Source organism: Opisthocomus hoazin, chromosome 6 (assembly GCF_030867145.1).
Source record: "Opisthocomus hoazin isolate bOpiHoa1 chromosome 6, bOpiHoa1.hap1, whole genome shotgun sequence".
NCBI classification, from domain to species: domain Eukaryota; kingdom Metazoa; phylum Chordata; class Aves; order Opisthocomiformes; family Opisthocomidae; genus Opisthocomus; species Opisthocomus hoazin.
The window spans coordinates 67,951,409-67,969,512 of NC_134419.1; the positions used below are offsets into that span (position 1 = coordinate 67,951,409).

At 39.6% G+C, this 18,104-nt stretch overlaps 1 protein-coding gene across 3 annotated transcripts in view; it reads right to left on the reverse strand.

Annotated features, from left to right (window-relative positions):
* Positions 1–18,104, reverse strand: part of LOC104336537 (VPS10 domain-containing receptor SorCS1) — a 311,179-nt gene that overhangs the window by 113,112 nt on the left and 179,963 nt on the right. For all 3 annotated transcript variants that reach the window (XM_075423698.1, XM_075423700.1, XM_075423699.1), the window contains exon 4: positions 6,250–6,408. In XM_075423698.1, coding sequence (XP_075279813.1) covers positions 6,250–6,408 — 159 coding nt within the window. The remainder of the gene's footprint in view (positions 1–6,249; positions 6,409–18,104) is intronic.

Below are 18,104 nucleotides of genomic sequence, written 5' to 3' on the forward strand. Positions count from 1 at the left end.
CTGTCATCAGGATGCCCGGAAGGAGTCTGTCCTTTAGGTCTTCAAACAAACGGTGTGCATAGCCCTAGCTACAAACATGGATGTTTCTGTGCATGACTGATTGCTTCTGTAGAAACATAACCACACAGAAAGTCTTAAAAAAAAGGACTAGCATTCACAACGCCTTTGTGTGGAAGGCCATTTTCATTCACAGAATCACAGAATAGTAGGGGTTGGAAGGGACCTCTGTGGGGATCATCTGGTCCAGTCCCCTGCCGAAGCAGGGTCACCTACAGCAGGCTACACAGGACCTTATCCAGGTGGGTCTTGAATATCTCGAGAGAAGGAGAATCCACAGCCTCCCTGGGCAACCTGTTCCAGTGCTCCATCACCCTCAGAGGGAAGAAGTTCTTCCTCATGTTCAGCTGGAACTTCCTATGCTTCAGTTTGTGCCCATTGCCCCTTATCCTGTCACTGGGCACCACTGAAAAGAGTTTGGTCCCATACCCCTGACAGCCACCGTTAAGATATTTATAGGCATAGTCCCCTCTCAGCCTTCTCTTCTTCAGGCTAAACAAGCCCAGCTCCCTCAGCCTTTCCTCGGAGGAGAGATGCTCCAGTCCCGTAAACGTCTTCACAGCCCTCCGCTGGACTCTCTCCAGTAGTTCCTCATTCTCCCTGAACCGGGGAGCCCAGAACTGGATGCAGTACTCTAGATGGGGCCTCACTAGGGCAGAGTAGAGGTGGAGGAGAACCTCTCCACCTGCTGGCCACACTCTTCTTTATGCACCCCAGGACTGCATTGGCCTTCTTTGCAACAAGGGCACACTGCTGGCTCGTGGAACAAGTGCTGGTAATCCAGACAGCATATCTAAGATCATGCAGAAAGTGCAATGTTGCAAAGCCTGGGACAAACACCTTTTAACATGCAAATTCCTTTATAACTTTTCATCTTCAACAAGCATCAGAAAGAATCAAGTCTGCTGGAAAACTGACTTGGTTGATTAGTGGTGCTCTAAATATTAACACAAATAGTGTAGATTGTTGCAGGACTAATGCCGCAGGGAAAGGGGAACTTATTCACATATGCTAATGTTAGCTTTATGCACACTAGCTCCCTGGTTTTGTCTGTAGTCTGTCAAAAGAGATAGGCTTTTCCAGAGGATGATGCAAAGTGGCTAATGCTTACCACTCTAGAGAAGCTTTTTTCCTCTCCATTAATTTTAGATGGGAATAGCCTCCTTCAACTAACATTAGCCCGAGTGAATAGTCCTCTAAATGTTGTCGGCAGTGTGGAGAAAAAAAACAAACCCAAAATTATGCTGCTTGATGTTAACAGCAACTTTTGTTAAACTATGATGCAATTTCTGACAAAAGAAATCTGGATTTTATTCCTCCTTCTCTGGTCCATGTAGGCAGTGACTGCTACCACTGAAATTGAGAAGGTGCAAATAGAAATGGAATAATTTATGTTGAAAGGAACCTCTGGAGATCCCTGGTCTGACCATTTTCCAAGCAGGGTCACCCTCAAAGTTAGATTCTAATGCAATGAAATGAAAGGGTTTAGAATTATGAAGTGCATCCAAAACAGTCCATCATATCTTGAAGACTGAATACTGGCTACATCTATGGCAGATACTCTACTGTCAGACGCAAGCGCTAGACCAAACACACTGACAGATGGGGCTGAAGGTACTTTTGAGAGTTGGCCTGTTCTCTCACTCAGACATCCTGTGGCCATATGCATCCTTATCTCTATTCTAAGCGGCTCCTCTGTTATTTCTGATATATGAACACCTTTCCCTTCCATTTGAATGCATGAGGAATGGACCTCCTTTACTGTAGGAAACTGAAGATGACATGGTTTGATGACAGAAGATATTTCGTCCCACAAGCAACAGAATCCTGGTTTGCTAAACTTCAGCTCTTTAGCTATATAGCCAAGTATCAGTCCCTAACTTGCCGATCTGCAGCATGACACACATGATAAATAAAGGTAAACAGAAGCATTCACATATTTGGGAAAAGCCAAAATGAAAAAAATAAGATATAAAAAGGAAATGTATATCTCTCTATTTACTAGTGCTATGCTGACAGAGCTCCTTCAGTCCGGGATGCCTTGCTTTTCAAGAGCTCATTTAAAATGAGAGGAGAATCAGCAACAATAACTTCATTTTAAACTTGCTTTTTCAGCCTCTGTTGCTGCCTTTCAGTGCCTGAGTGCCTTTGTGCATTTATTCCTGAGCTGGGCAATTACAACCCTGCATTTTGCCCGTCTGACTTGTGTTTCCCAATTTCACCTGTATTTCATCTCTCCAAACAGCTGTCATTTATGGCTGATTACTAAAAATTCCTTTGTGTGTCTGACCCATCTGAACAGCAGAAGATGTCTCCATATGAAGCAGAGGCTCCTACATTCCACCCTCTGATTACACAGCAAACCACTTTTGAAGATTACATAGTAATACATAAGGAATCCTCCCAGAAAATACAGTGCATCTTCCTACAAGCAAGCTGAGTAAACCCACGAGAGCTCACACGTAAAAGACCCCCAACACGGTTTTGCCTCACAAAGCCGTGTTGCCTTACTGTGTCTGAAGTTTCCACCTGATTTGAAACTCCTCTTATACAGAAAATGGAGAAGCATGCAGTAGCTCTGCAATTACACGGTAAGAATCGGCCATGTAACAACTGTACTTTCATCCAGAACAATGAATGCAATCATGAAGCAATTAGTGCAGGCGGCAGATGGTTTGCTGCTCTTTTTTTCTCGAGACTGGCAGGAAAAAGTCATGACTGAATAAGGGACTGGTCTGTCAGCAGCGCTAATTCAAGTCTGCTGCCCAAGGCAGAAACACAGGGGAGAGATACGTGAACAACAGCAACTTAGTCACTGAAGCTTAATGAGTTATTGCTTGTCAGCTGAACCCCAGTAATTAACCACATTCACCCACACACAACACCCAAGAAACTGGGACATAAAATTACTTCAGTTAACACAGATTTCCCTATCATTGAGTAAATGCCTACCCAACCAACCAAAAAAAGATCTGTAGTACTTATCATAGTGATAGACTCAGTGGGCTGTGAAGAGATCATGGGATGATGCTATGTGACCCATTTCCTGTTCATTACAACTGAGCAATGAGAGGCATGCACTAACTGTTGGCTTTGCCCTCATAAGTCCTGAATTGGATGGACAACTTCCGAGAACCAAAACAGTCCAGACCCAATGTAATTCCTGTGTCTCCAGCTCTTGCTCTGTTCACCACCTGATTCTCCTGGTCCCACCTGCTGCAATGACAAGATGCAAATGGATGGTAACAATGACAGGGCTTGCTAGAAGGATGTAAATGTGTTTTGTAGTTGACTCTCACTTCCCTCCTGACTGTCAACAGCAAAACTGAATTACTGCAACAATCCTAACTGGCCAGAATCCAGCTTAGTTCTCATGGCTCCCATCTAGAAAACTTTCACAGCCTCTTCAGTCAGTGGCATCAAAGTCAGCAATATCAAAATGTAAATTCCTTACCATGCAGATACATTTCCCTTACTTCCTCGGGTGACTCTTAGTCAGTGTGCACACAGTGCCTGCAATCCAAGAGTAATGGGTTCTCTTTCCTTAAATATGGCCTTAGCACCAGATCATGAAATAGCGAACTGCAGTGTCATTTGTTCCAAACTACTCTGCAGCTCCCTTTGCAATTATCTAAACACCTGCAGGACCTCTTAATTACGCAGAGAAAATTCTGCCTTTGGATATACAAGCACGAAACCACTGGGAGTCATTTGCACTTAGCCACAGGCTGAACTTGACCCTTAGTTTGAGTTAGATTTAATTTAGTCCAAGCTGATTAATACTTTTTGCCTGTTGGTTACCCTCTATGGCTCTTGGCCAAAGCTTGCTGAAGTCAGAAAATGTATCCATTAGGCTTTAATGTAGAAACCAGGCCTGTGACTCATACCTATACAGAGTATTTTTAAAATTCTATTTGGAGTTAATTGATACGGATCTACAGGCCTTGTGCTACATGATTTTTTTCTTGCAACTACAGTATTCAATTACCAACAGTTACCCAATTTGCTAATCAATGCCATAACACAAAGAAATTTTACCATACAGCCTGCACTCTCTCACTCAAAACACCCCATACACACAACTCTAACACCAACCCCATAAATTCAGGCTAATGCACAAAAAGGCCCTTCGTTCTTATACCCAGATTGTTTTTTAGGATTCAACAGAAAATGAGGGGGAGTTTCCTATGGATCGTGACAATATATTTGCTGGTAGCCATCTACCATAAATTAGATGAGCATTAGCTTTATGGACTCTAATTCAGAATTATTTCCTGAGCAGGTAAACTACCACAACAGCTGAAATTCATTTTTTACTATACCCTAATTTTATTTGACAAATTTACCACTGAAAGTTTCATTGATCCTCGTGTAGTAAATTTCCTGTTATCAACACATAGTAACTTTCATTACAAATGGTCCTAAAAGTCAGCAGAGACCAGATTCTGTTCAGTTTCATATCAATCCAGAGAAGTCAACAGCCACAAGGGAAAGGAAACATTCTGACCTTGTCTAATCACATACTGAATACCTAGAAATAATTTGATCTGCACCTTCCTCTGGAACACATTATAACCATAGTACATTTTACAAAATGCTGTGAGAGACATGAGGGAGAAGTATTGCATGCAATTGACTCTACAGAAAGAATGAGGCAGGCAAGATGCATTTCCAATGCTGGGAAGGATATTAAGCTGCTAGCCTAGAAGGACACTGGTGTTAAGCTTAAAGCACAGGACTGAAATTCTATTCCAAAAATTCCCATAAGATTATTTTGTGACCTTAGCTACTTATTTAGCTTCCTTATGACTTCATTTTCTCAGGCTTACAGTAATAGTAACAACAAGCCTAAAATTTAGGGTAAAGGAAAATCAGTTGTTTAATGTTTGTAAAATGAATTCAAACACACAGATGGAAAACATCATAGAATTCAAACTTCTATGTTCATATTTACCTGAATGAATAACCTGAAAAACTCAGCCAGTACTTTGATTATTGATTGAATTCAGATTCTCATAGATACATCATATGAAAAATACAGAGACCACTAAATTACTTTCTATAAAGGCTTATATATTAGATACCAAAATATTTCACTCTTTCACACCTGTTCAGAGCTCAGCAAATTGTTTTGGTCTGTTTTTCCATTTTACTCCAACACATGAAAATGTCTGGATGTAGAATCTGTCATTTCTCAGAGCAGTTTGCTCCAATGGCTAGTTACCTCACAGTTGAGTTTATCTGCCATTGACTCCTAGCCATCAATTCTTGTTAGAAGTTTCTTTGCTAGAACAAAATGCTTAATCATATATTTTGTCTTCCTCGATGAAGATATTTATGCACAACAATGTAGCTTCCCTCAATCTGCTTTCTGGTAAACTAAACAGATTGAGGTCTATAAAATCCTTCACCGGAAGATGACTGACTTGTGAGTACTTACATGCCTGATTTTCAAAAAGTTCTAACAGTGAGGTCTCTTACAATAAAGTCCCTTTCTGTTGTCTCAAGTTTGGCTGGAAAAAATCAAGGCAAATCTCACAGCATATTTATTCAGCTGATGGATTACCTGTACTGAAGGAACTGGACTTCAAAGGAAATTGATTCACTGCTACTTTTCTCTTTAGAAAATCAAAGGCCACTTGAAAATATGCCAACCAGATAGGAACAAGTAGCGTCTTATACTGTTCTTGAAGCTGGTGTTAGTCTGGAGCAAGAGAACTCTTAAATAAGAGGACAAAAAGCCTCATTAGAGGTTGTTGTTCCTATTATGAAGGATCCTAGCTATCTTCTCTGCCCATTGCCTGTCACATGATACTGCCAAAAGGAGTGATGAATAAATGCGGACTGCCAGCTCAGTCATAGAGGGCTAGGCCCCAAGAACACAGTAGGTGCCCATGTCCTTTACTTTGCCCTTTACATTGAGGCTTACTCAATGTTTCTTGCTTAGAAATATCGGTTTGGTATTTGTTTTAGTCTGTTTTCCAGTTTTATTCAAAAATATCAAAACATCCAGATGTGAAATCCAGTTTGGTATTTCCGTATTTCCAGTTTGAGTAGCAGGTGGTATTTCCAAAGACTCCTAGCATTACCCCAAAGACTGCCCTGAACGCTCTGCAGCAGTTATGTAGAGAGATAGAAAAATCCTAGGTTGTTCGTAAGCAAACAAAGCAAAATGCTACCAACTATTCTTACCTTCTGATCTTGGCTGTATGCTAAGATCCAATCTTCCTGCTTGGGGTGGAAGAGCAGACTGTGGATGTAGAAGTTCAGACGATATTTTTGATAGGTGGCCCCTTCATCAGAACTGATTAATAAGCTGCTCTCAACTTCTGGATCAGTCAGCAGCATAATCTAAGTGGAACAGAAAGATGAAAAGACAGTGGTAGAGTTGGATGGAAAAATAAGTAAGCAGCTAGGAACTTCAGATAAGCTTATTAAATACGTATATTTCAAAATGTTTCAATGTAATATCAAAACTAAGCATAGCCAATCTTTCAGTTAAGAAAAGAGTATATTTCAGCTATGTATACAAACATAACATATGATCAGATAGGCAGAATGACTTTACCACTAGTTAAAACAGACCTAAGCGAAGCTATGCTTAGGTTATCAGAAAAATCAGACCTGAAATTTGTAACTCCAGAAGGCAAATTTACTAAGTTGCTAGACAGACACAGTGGTCTGCTAGGGTCTTCATGAATGACCTACTGGAGTGTCAGACAAAAAATTCGGTATTAAGAAAGAGACACACACAGAGAACGATCTCTAAAGGTGAGCTTTGTTAGACCGTGGCAGAATTTTCAGAGATCACAACTGTTTCATCGCCTGATATGTTATAATCTGGCTGTCTGCAAGAAGCGATCTTGCTTTGGCAGGAGAACACATCTGATAACATGCTGGGTTCTCTCCATCTCCAGTTTCTATGGTGCTGTGAATTATAGATTCGGTACTGTATCAAAAATAGTCTTCGCATAGCAAAGTTCCTTTCTAGCTTTGTCCAAGAGTGTTAGTTCAGGAGTGACAGAAGATATACGGCTTGCAGTTGAAGAAGCTACTTCTCCTCATTAACTGTGGTATTAATTGGTCTGCATTGTTGATGACTCAGAGCGAATAATGAAAGACTCTTCTCATGTGTTTCTGCATGAAAGAATATATAGGTTTGAGCAGCAGAGAGAGATCATTCCAGCATTTCAACAAGCAACAAAGTAATACCGCTAAGGAATGAGAATGAGGCACCATGAATGACAAACATGAAAAGTTCTGAAGAATATTTGCCTGGGAAGGTATTAAAGCCTTGAATCGTTAGTGTTTTGGGTTTATTTTTTTAGTACTGGTCATGCTGTTGCATTGCAAATGGCAAACGCTGATCTGTTCTTAGACAAGCCTGAAATGAAAGGATCCACAGATGGCATTTCTCAGAGCAAATTCCGATCTGGGTTTGGGCACTGCAAAAATCACACACAATATTTCCTTTTCTCTTTTTCATTTAGGCAGGCAGAGTTAGATATAACTTAACTCACTACCTATGAATTACAGGGTGAAATAAGTCGTAACAGACCATAGATGCTAAAGAACTATCCGTATGTGAAGGTGTAAATACACATATAATCTACACAGGAAACATCCTTCATTACCAGGTCAAAGGTTTTCGTCTATCTCTAGAAAAGCCCTCGGCAGCATAACAATTTGGCCTGTGACTTGGAAGGCTAGAGTTCTTCAAAATTCCTGAACTTCAATATCCAGAGTGATCATAAACCAGTTACATTATCACACTGTACCTGTAATGTAAAATACAGTAATGTTTCCATTGTAGCATAAAGGTACCATCTCCTTTTGTATCTCTGACTTACTTTTGAAATCTTGTGATGAAAACGTGCATTATTAGAATTAAACATACTTATTTTCATTTAACACTTCCAAGTACATCAAGCATACTATTAATGTGACTTCTAAACTGAAGGTTGCTTGACAGAAGCTACACAGAAAGCATTAATAATCAAAACATCAATATACAGATCATCTACTCTGAAGCCAAATATTAATTGTGATGTTTATCGGTTCATTCCTTTTTCCTTACCAGACTAATTTCTGGGACAATGTTCCTATGGTTAACATTTATCAATTCAGTACTATGATTCAGGCATTATGATTTTCCTGTGATTTTCCTATTTTTACGACTTCCTTCTTGAGTGGATTTTGTTTATGTTGGTATTTGAAAATATCACAGCACAGTGTTAATTTGGACTACAGCAACTAGAGCAGAAATAAGCACAAATCAATGGGCTTGACCCAAGCTCCCTGAAGTTAATAAGAGTGTTGTCATTGACTTTGGATTGTGCCTCTAAGGCAAGCTGTTAATCAAGATCCACTCTAATCTCACATATTTCCTCCTACCTGCACAAGGAACTCATCTGACCTCTTCACTGTCACATCCAAGCACATCATCGCCTTAACACATTTTCTGTCAGGCCACTCCTCTGAAGTGTGAAAGTGCTCTTATCTCCATTTCTTAGAAAGGGAATTGAGGGACAAACTGTTGAGGCACTGAAGCACCTAATTCCTCATTCAATCAATAAAAGCTAAGTACCTAAAAAGACTTGCCAGCACTACTGACTTTGGCTTTAATCTGCTAACTACCACCCTGGGCTATTACTACCGTGTTTTCAGGTATCTACAGTCTTCAGAGGGCTTAGCTGTTGTATTGTAATAACCAGCCATTCTGTACATACGAAGCGTTTCAGGCCACTTTGGCTTTGCTACATATACCAATAACAATAATGCCTTACATGTGGCGGAGCTGTGCAGTATGGCTACAGATTTGTGCAAGGGCATACAGAGTGTCGGAGATGGGGGAGGGAGCTGATGGATGACTCTAGACACTAGTCAGATTGTTAACTATAAGACTAACTTTCAGTGCTAGGACAGCATTGTCTGCTCCACTGTTCTACCCTGCACTGCCAATCACTTTGCACAGATGCCATAAAGCAAAAGAAGCTAGCGCTGACCAAGCTGTCACTACGCACATCACAGTCAGAGAACCAAATTTCTTGCAAGATAAGAACAACAAATTTATTTACAACCTATCTGCATGCAAACAATCAGTTACAAGCCCAAAAGATAGCATTTCTTGGATAAGAAGCAGAAATTGACACCTGTACAAAAAATATGTCAAAATGAGCAGGAAATGCTGTGTGTATCTATATGAACCTTTCTGATCAGATCAGGAGCATGCTCCTGAAAGGAATCCCCCAAATTCTGGGGGGAAATCTCTACAGCAAAACCTTGCATACTACATTCTGGCTCATACCACAGTGATCTTGGAAAACAGGAACTTAATTACCTTTCAAGGAAATTAAGCCAGAATGTACATTTCAGGAGTGCATCTAATGTGCTCCAACCACTACTGGACATTTAGCCCAGAGTATCACGTTAGCACTACTCTAAAGTCAGACCCTCTGCCTCCAAAATGCCCATATTGCAGATAGATGTCATGTCAACATCAACTATCTCATTCTACAAGCCCACTTCCACTGAGCTGCACTACATGTTAATGCAGTTGGAGCCACCTTAGCTTAGTTTTACTGTCTAAGTTGCCTGGAACATGAATAAGAAAGAAGGGAAAGTACAACTAATTTTAATGTTTTTGTTGTTGTAACATTTGAAATACAGAGTAAATACATTTTAGAATTTTCTTTAAAATAAATGAAGCCAATTTCTGCTTTGAAGTAGTCTGTTACCCATTGACGTGATGCAGTTGCTTATATGGGAAATAAAAGTGGACACAGCTGTGTTGAACAGGAAAAGCATGGAAAATAAAACCAGCAATAACAAAGTGAATCTAAGTTTAGAATTCATAAACTTTAATATCTAAGATAAGACATTAGAAAGAAACTATTTTTATAATTTGCAACTTCACTGTAGAAAGCATGCTGGATTTCCTTAGATGTGAGCTCCTCAAAGGAGAGATCTTCTTGCTCTGTTTCTACAGTGCCTAATATAACACATTGCTGCTTTTCCAGCTAACACTGGTTTCTGGACAAGAATATTCTGGACATCATTGAGGAATCAACATGACTTCTGCGCATGAAGATTACACCTTAAATCTACGCAGATTCTTACAGCCTGTAGGGAAAGACAACCTAGCTGGTGAGGTCTAAACAGGATTTTTGAGGGATTCCCTTGGAGGGATCCCAAAGGATCTGAAATTGTTATGGGATAAAAGGCCTTTCTACAGATTGTTTTATGGTTAGATCATCAGCATCAAAAGTTAGGGAAACATCTTTCAGTTTCCACAATGGAGAGAAGTTTTCTTTTGGAATTTCTCTGATTCTTTGTGCTGTTCAATTTATTCATTAACGATTTGGAAAGAAGGAAGGAAAGATAGTTGATAAAGTTTGCTGATGGCAGTAAGGTATTCAGAATGATAAAAACAAAAGCCAGCAATTAAGATCTGTAAAAGGATTTTGCAATACTGAATATGAGAAGTAAAATGAAGTAAAATGACAGGCAACATTCAGTGACGATGTATGAAAAAAACCCCACAGATGGAGAAAAGCAATCCCAGTGTAATGGACAGAACAATAGGCTCCGAGTAGATAATTAATTTCAGGAAAGGAGTCTGGGGATTTCAGTGAAAAGGTCTGTGAAAATAGAAGCTCATTCTTCAGATCCTGTCAAAAAAACCTCAACTACAGCAGTAGGAAATATTAAGAAATAATTAAACAGCATAACAAATAATGCAATTAGGCTACTGTAAAGTGTTCTGCAACTTTAACACTGGCTGCTATTCTCATCCTCCATCTACAGGAAAAAAAAGGCTATAGTAGAAAACACAGAATAACTATAAAGGTGATCGAAGAAAACTATGAAACATTTTTCATACAAGCAGGAAATAAACTATTCAACTTCCAAAAGAGATAAATGAGAGGCAATTCGACCAAAGTCTACAAAACTATGAACAGCCTGGAAATGCTTGAAGAAAAATTACTCACTCTGTCATAATATGAAACTCATGAGCATCAAATGCAATTATCAAGAGTGAGATATAAAACATGGGTGAGGCCACAAGAAGCGAAGAGCTACGGATGTGATCTGTTGGGACTTCTGTAAGGCGTTTGACATGGTCCCCCCACAACATCCTTGTCTCTGTATTGGAGAGATGGATTTGATGATTGGACTGTTCATTTGATAAGGAACTGGTTGGACGGTCGCATCCAGAGTGTAGTGGTCAACAGCTCAATGTTCAGATGGAGATTGGTGACAAGTGGTGTCCCTCAGGGATCCGTACTGGGACTAGTACTGTTTAATATCTTCATCAGTGACATAGACAGTGGGATCGAGCGCACCCTCAGCAAGTTTGCAGATGACACCAAGCTGAGTGGTGCGGTCGACATGCCTGAGGGATGGGATGCAATCCAGAGGGACCTGGACAAGCCCAAGCAGTGGGTCCATGCAAACCTCATTAGGTTCAATAAGGCTATGCAGGGTCCTGCACATGGCTCAGGGCAACATCCAGTATCAATACAGGCTGGGGGATGAAGGGAGTGAGAGTAGTCCTGCAGAGAAGGACTTGGGGGTACTGGTGGGTGAAAAGCTGGACATGAGCCAACAATGTGTGCTCACAGCCCAGAAGACCAACCATAGCCTGGGCTGCAACAAAAGAAGCGTGGCCAGCAGGTTGAGGGAGGGGATTCTGACCCTCTACTCAGCTCTGGTGAGACACCACCCGAAGTCCTGCATCCAGCTCTGGAGCCCTCAGCACATGAAGGACATGGAGCTGTTGGAGCGAGGCCAGAGGAGGGCACAAAAATGATCAGAGGGCTAGAACACCTCTCCTGTGAGGAAAGGTTGAGACAGTTGGGACTCTTCAGTCTGGAGAAGAGAAGGCTCTGAGGAGACCTTATTTTGTTCTTCCAGTACTTAAAGTGGGCTTATAAGAAAGATGGAGATAGGCTTTATAGCAGGGCCTGTTGCAATAGGAAGAGATGTAATGGTTTTAAACTAAAAGAGGGTGGATTTAGACTGGATATCAGGAAGAATTTATTTACAACGAGGGTGGTGAAACGCTGGAACAGGTTGCCCAGAGAGGTGGCAGATGCCCCAATCCCTGGAAACATTCAAAGTCAGGTTGGATGGGGCTTTGAGCAACCTGGTCTAGTGCAAGGCATCCCTCCCCATGGCAGGGGAGTTTGAACTAGATGATCTTTAAGGCCCCTTCCAATCCAAACCATTCTATGATTCTACGATTTTTTACCTAGTTAAAGCATGAAGCTCCTTGCTATAGTTTGTTGTAGATATCAAAAGTTTATATGAATAGGAAAAATAAACAGATGATATTCCTGGAGAAAAAAAAAAAAAAACAACAACATTAATTAAAAAATATGACTATTGGCTCAGGAATCTGACTCACAGATTCCTGAATTTTGGGCAAATATACAGGACAATATTATATACTTGTCCCTATCTGACACTTGCCTCTCAACAGAGTGGGATGGGTTAAGATTCAGTCTGACTTAGCATGGCTGTTCCTACCTATGTCAGCTGACAGTGAATGAAAATGATAAACAATAAGAGCATTAGCAGTTCAGGTGGGCTGCTATAGCAACTTCTTGTGTGAAGAATTGGGCCCATCATTTTTATCTTCACTGTTTTTAAACTACCTCTGATTCCATCATTACAAAATAAAGCTATTAACACAGGAGTAAAGAGAGGCATACATATCTGCCTCTCACTTCCAGCAAAAGCCCTTAGCAAACAGAGACCAATCTTAGAGTGCCTCTGGTCTGGTTTATTGTTGTGTTATGTTAAACAAAAATGAAGAGTGAGGATAAACCAAGACTACTTCTCCCTAGCAAAAGTAATTGCTCTCTGTTCAGATCAGTGCTCGGCAATGATCAGAATCTGCTTACTCACACCAGGCACAGCAAGCACACGCTGCACTTCCTGATGCTTCAGACGGATTGGGTTTTTTCTCTGTAAAAAAAGTCAATAAAGTCGACACAGGCTTTTGCAACCAAACGTAAGGCATCCATTAATCATCCAACCCCTGAAAGGGGAGAAACTTGATTTGCTTTTCCTAGAAGTGACAAATGAACACAAAACATAATTTATAGATCTTAAATGGTCCACAACTTTTTCACCCCCTTTTTGGTGTTAACTCTGCTGATGGCAGATTGCCCTTGACGATTATGTGGATTTTTGCTGTCCTCACAAAGAAACACAGGAATGCTTTTGGAGAGGATTCTGATTTTACTTCTAGAGATGGAACTGTTACCCTTATACAACTGCCCTGAATGCCAGATTCAAGGGCTTAGCCAAAGTAAGTCCAGAACTGCTCTTAATCTTTTAATTTAGCCCCTCATATCTCCACTTGGACCAGCTTTTCTCTAACTTTTTGTAGGAAAAAACATAGTATCAGTGAAATAGAACAGTATGAAAAAAATCCAAATTTCATAGATTCACATGTTCTTTCATTCACTTCTGGTGTATCAACAAATCTGAGTTATATCACCTGGCCAGAAACAGGGATAAAATGCAAATCGGGTCAAATCTACTGAAAGAACCTCCACATTCCTCACCTATTACATGCTTCATGCACAGACCCAACACTGGTGACCCACATTGAACAAGCAACACTTCTCACATGAAAACGTAAGAGTGAAGTACAGCAAAAGAGGCAATTGGCAAGGAAGAACAGAAATGTCCTACTCTTAACAAAACAAGGCATTCCCTACTCAAATTCTCTAACCATCTGCATTTTTTTTCCAGTTTCTCTGCATGCCAGTTAAACAATTTTAGAGGGTTGTGGGGTTTGGTTTCTTTACATAGCTTTTTTACATAGTTTTTTGCATAGTAACTGATGCTCTTGCAATTTATGCATTTTAAAGCAATGTGTCCTGCTTTTAACTAATCGAACTAGCTCTTTGCTTAAGCTTTTTCAAGACCTAGAATAAAAAATAAAACAAAACAAAGAAAGGAACTGTTTTGGCCATGACATTCTGAAATAAATACAGCACCACTGTAAAGCAAATTAGATCAATTCCTTTTACAGGACTGAGCTGATGGAAGTGGTAAGTGGCTGCAAGAGCAAATAAATTAGGGACAAAACTACCAAAAAGAAATAACTCAAGCATTTATTTGGATATTAACAGAGAAAGAGGAAACTAAGCCTTTGTGAAGTTTAACAAGCTTTACTCACAGGCTAACATTAACTGCTGCAGAACTGCACTCAAGAGCAATGCCACCAAAATTTGGCACAAGTCTCTGTTTTATATATATTGGCTAACAGTATTAGCACCTAAATGAAAACATGAAATGAGCTAGAGCTGACAGTTTTGAAGCTGTCTCTAATGCCAACTAAAAGATAAGGTTAGTTGCTGAGCAATTTCATTAAGACACCATTAAAATAATACACCAATAATTCAATCAAGGCACTGCGAACGGTTTTCTGGCCAGAAGTTCTTGTTAAGTCAGAAAGTGCAGTAATTTTGCAGGGAAAGAAAAGACTTCAGTGACAGAATAACACTTTCAACACTAAAAAAAAAAAAAAAAAAGCCTTTGAATGATGATCTGGTTTGGAATAGTCTCAGAAATAAGTAGAAATGACCACTTTAATACAAGCAAAAGGTCTGTGGACAAGATATTTGGCAACTATAATTCAGTGACTTCTGGACAAAAAGGTTCTTATTCATACAAAGACACATAATCCACACTCATTAAATCAGTCTGCACTTTGTTTATATGGAGGGTAGCATACTCCAAGTCTGCCCCAAATCAAACTATACTCCTGATTACTAGACAGCGTAATTCAGATTAAGACTCAATCCAGATCTGGACAGTGGAAATTCTAGCTTCATTTCCCCCCAAGAATCAACAGGAGGTCCCTAAGTGGTAGGAAACTACCATCTTCCTCAAATCTTGGCTGTTTAAGTGTAAGAGAAATGATGTGGTGAAAGGTTCAGATGGTGAATTCATCTTGTCTGCGCACATGAAAGATTTACTGCTCACTGAGAGATAAGACAATGTCTTGTCAGCAGAATACTAGATGGCAAAGGACTATTTTTTAAGAGAGAAAAATTATCACCTGCCAATATTTTTGAAAGCTGGGATTGTACAGTGTTCCTAATAGAAGAATTGTTGAGAATTGCATTTGGCATCTTGATGAATGTGGTTTGAAATAAAAAGCTGGCTAGTGGCTGGAAAAAAGAATCCATTTACCTGTTCTGTATTAGTGAAGAAGTTCGGTATAGGCCAAAAGTGACCGCAAAAGAAAGCAGCCAATGAAAGTTCTATTTTTTATTATCTATGGGAATCATCTGGGGTTGTTTCATCAGACAGAAAAAGTGAATATATATATCAATAACAACTTAAAAAATAAAAGAAACACTGTGTAACTGCCCCTTCTCCAAGCTTCAGACTGGGACATAAACAGTCACTTCCAAAAATCTGCTGATTGCCTCTGCAGTTATACAGAATAATACCACTGTTTAGCGAAAATTCAAAAGAATCTCAAAAGGAAGAGGAGATATTTTGGAAGAAATGTTCACCTTAGGAACGCTTCTGCCTCCCTGTTTTACACATAGCCAGAAAATAGCATGCATCTACATGTGGAAGTTATCACAATATACACAAGATGTCAGTAGCTCTTCTACACAAAGTGACCTGTTTAAAGGCTTTGGAATACGAGAAGTATGAGAGATTTTACTCATTTTTACAGCATATACTTATAAATGACTAAGCAAAGAGCACTGAAAAGCCACTGAACGCCACCATACACATATGCTACCCCCAAAAAAACACCCAAATAAACAAGAAAAGACATTTCATCTGTTTGTAAATAATACTCTTCTCTGCATCAAATGGAAAACACTATCAGCTGCCTTAGCAAACACACATTTTGAAACTATGCTTCTAGAAACTACAGCAGTCCAATGACCCTATGCACTGAATAAGACCACTGACTAGTTACCTTGGATGAACATGATGTCCTCCTCCTGTTACAGGATTTAAGGAAAATATGGTGTTAAAATGTTATATTATAAACTGTCTAATCTTATGCTTTTTGTCTCTAGCCCACTGTTGGTTAAGCACAATATTTGGAGTCCCATGCAGATGCTTTTTAAGGGACTTGTTTTAATAATTTGTAAAAAGTTTTTGTCTAACAACTGTGAGCTTTAAAAAACTTATTTCTGATTGTTCCAAGTGAATAAAAGGTCATTCCAGTCCACCGTTCCCCTTTCCATATTGACTGAAATAATTAAAATTTTGTAATAAATGAAAAAGGAAAAGCTTTCATTCTCTCAGTACCTAAACATGCCAGTTAAACAAAAACTTATTTTTTCATCTTTAGGAACACTTCCAGAAGTACAGCTACTGTTAAGATTTTCAGTGATAATCATAATCTTAACAGTCAGCTGGCATTTCAATGTTTCTTTTTCAAGCACGGTATACAACAATAGATTTTCATTAATATGTGACTGTTGTCTGAATGCCAGTGAACAAGTACTAGTGACCTTCTCTACCCTGAACATAGCAAACCCAAATCACTATTAATGTATTGACTGTATTAACTGTATTAATGAACAAGTGCTGTTATTGTTGCTCAGCTTTCTCTGCTTTGACTAATCCAAGTTTAATGTGGTTTCTCCACATTACTGGATTTTCATACCACCAAACTCCTAGTTACAGGGTTGGGTCAATGTGATATAGACTCCTGAAAGGCAATCGTGAGGCCAAGACATCTGTGCAGATGTGATTCAGTTGTTGTCTCCACTAATCCTACTTGATATGAATGGAGATGGAAAGAAAGTCCAGATGTGTGGGAGAGAAGATTCTTCCCACGAGAGAACCACGTACAATAACAACTGCTCCTTACTCTGAACCTTAGAAAACATCTGAAGCATCCATTGGAATGGGGTTGCTCCTGTTTCTGTCAAAATCCCAGAGAGTGCAGTGCACCCATGCACAGCCTGGTTCATTATTGGCAGCTCAGCAGCGTGTGGACATTCATCAAGCAGACTGGTTGCTACCTACTGCCTTTTCTCTCTGGGGCTGAGTTTTGGCAAAGCCCCCGTTCTCAAATGTGCCTCACCTTGGACCAGACCTGAAAAGATTCAGCTACTGCTTTTTCATTAAAGATGAAGAAGCTGACACACCTTCAGGTTTTTTGTGTGCTGCTGAGTCACTGCTCGTGGGCTGGTCTGTAAATCCCAGCACCTAGGGTGAATTTTTAAAATATATGCCCTTTCTTTGAGGTAATAACTTTCAACTAAAGGAGGAAAAAAGACAAGATGGGTGAGAAAGGAGTCCCTGAAGATTAGCGTCACTTTTTATATCTTAGCTTTTTAAAGTGCAACTTCCATTTCCATCGCTCTAGAATTAAATTAAAATAAAGATTCTACATTTTTTCCTTACTTGAGCTAATGCACCTAGTGTCTTAATGAGGACTGTAAAAAAGGAAACAAGCTCTTATTTGCGTCATCCTTATGCAAAAATAGAAATGCAATACTAGAAACAATAAAGAAAACATTACGTTAATATAACTTAATAGATTACTGCAGGATGTTTCAGAGTTACTTTTGTTTTATTTAGAATTATAAGGTGACTTATAATTTAAATTATTTAATTCAGGTAGGTAAAGACCTTCGGAGGTCTTTTACTCCGAACTCCTGCTCCATACTGAGCCAGCTTCAAAGGTACAGACGGGTACTCAGGGCCTTGCCCTGACAATTTTTAAATATCTTTGAGGATGGAGTTTCCACAAACCCTTTGGGTCTATCCAACCTGGAAGTGTTTAGTTACCATTAAGCTTTATTCTTAATTTTAAATATCTGGGGTTATAACGTCAGTTTTAGAACAAAGAAAACACCTTCAATTTTACATTCATTTTAACTTAAAGGTCCATCTTAACTTAGCAACAGCTCTGGAAGCTGGAAGTGCTGTATGAACCCAAAGCACCAAGGTTAGTTTCACCCGCTGAGAGCCTGTAGCCGTGCTGAAAATAGAATTCATCAGGCTCAGCTCCTAATCACACGCATAAACATTAGCTC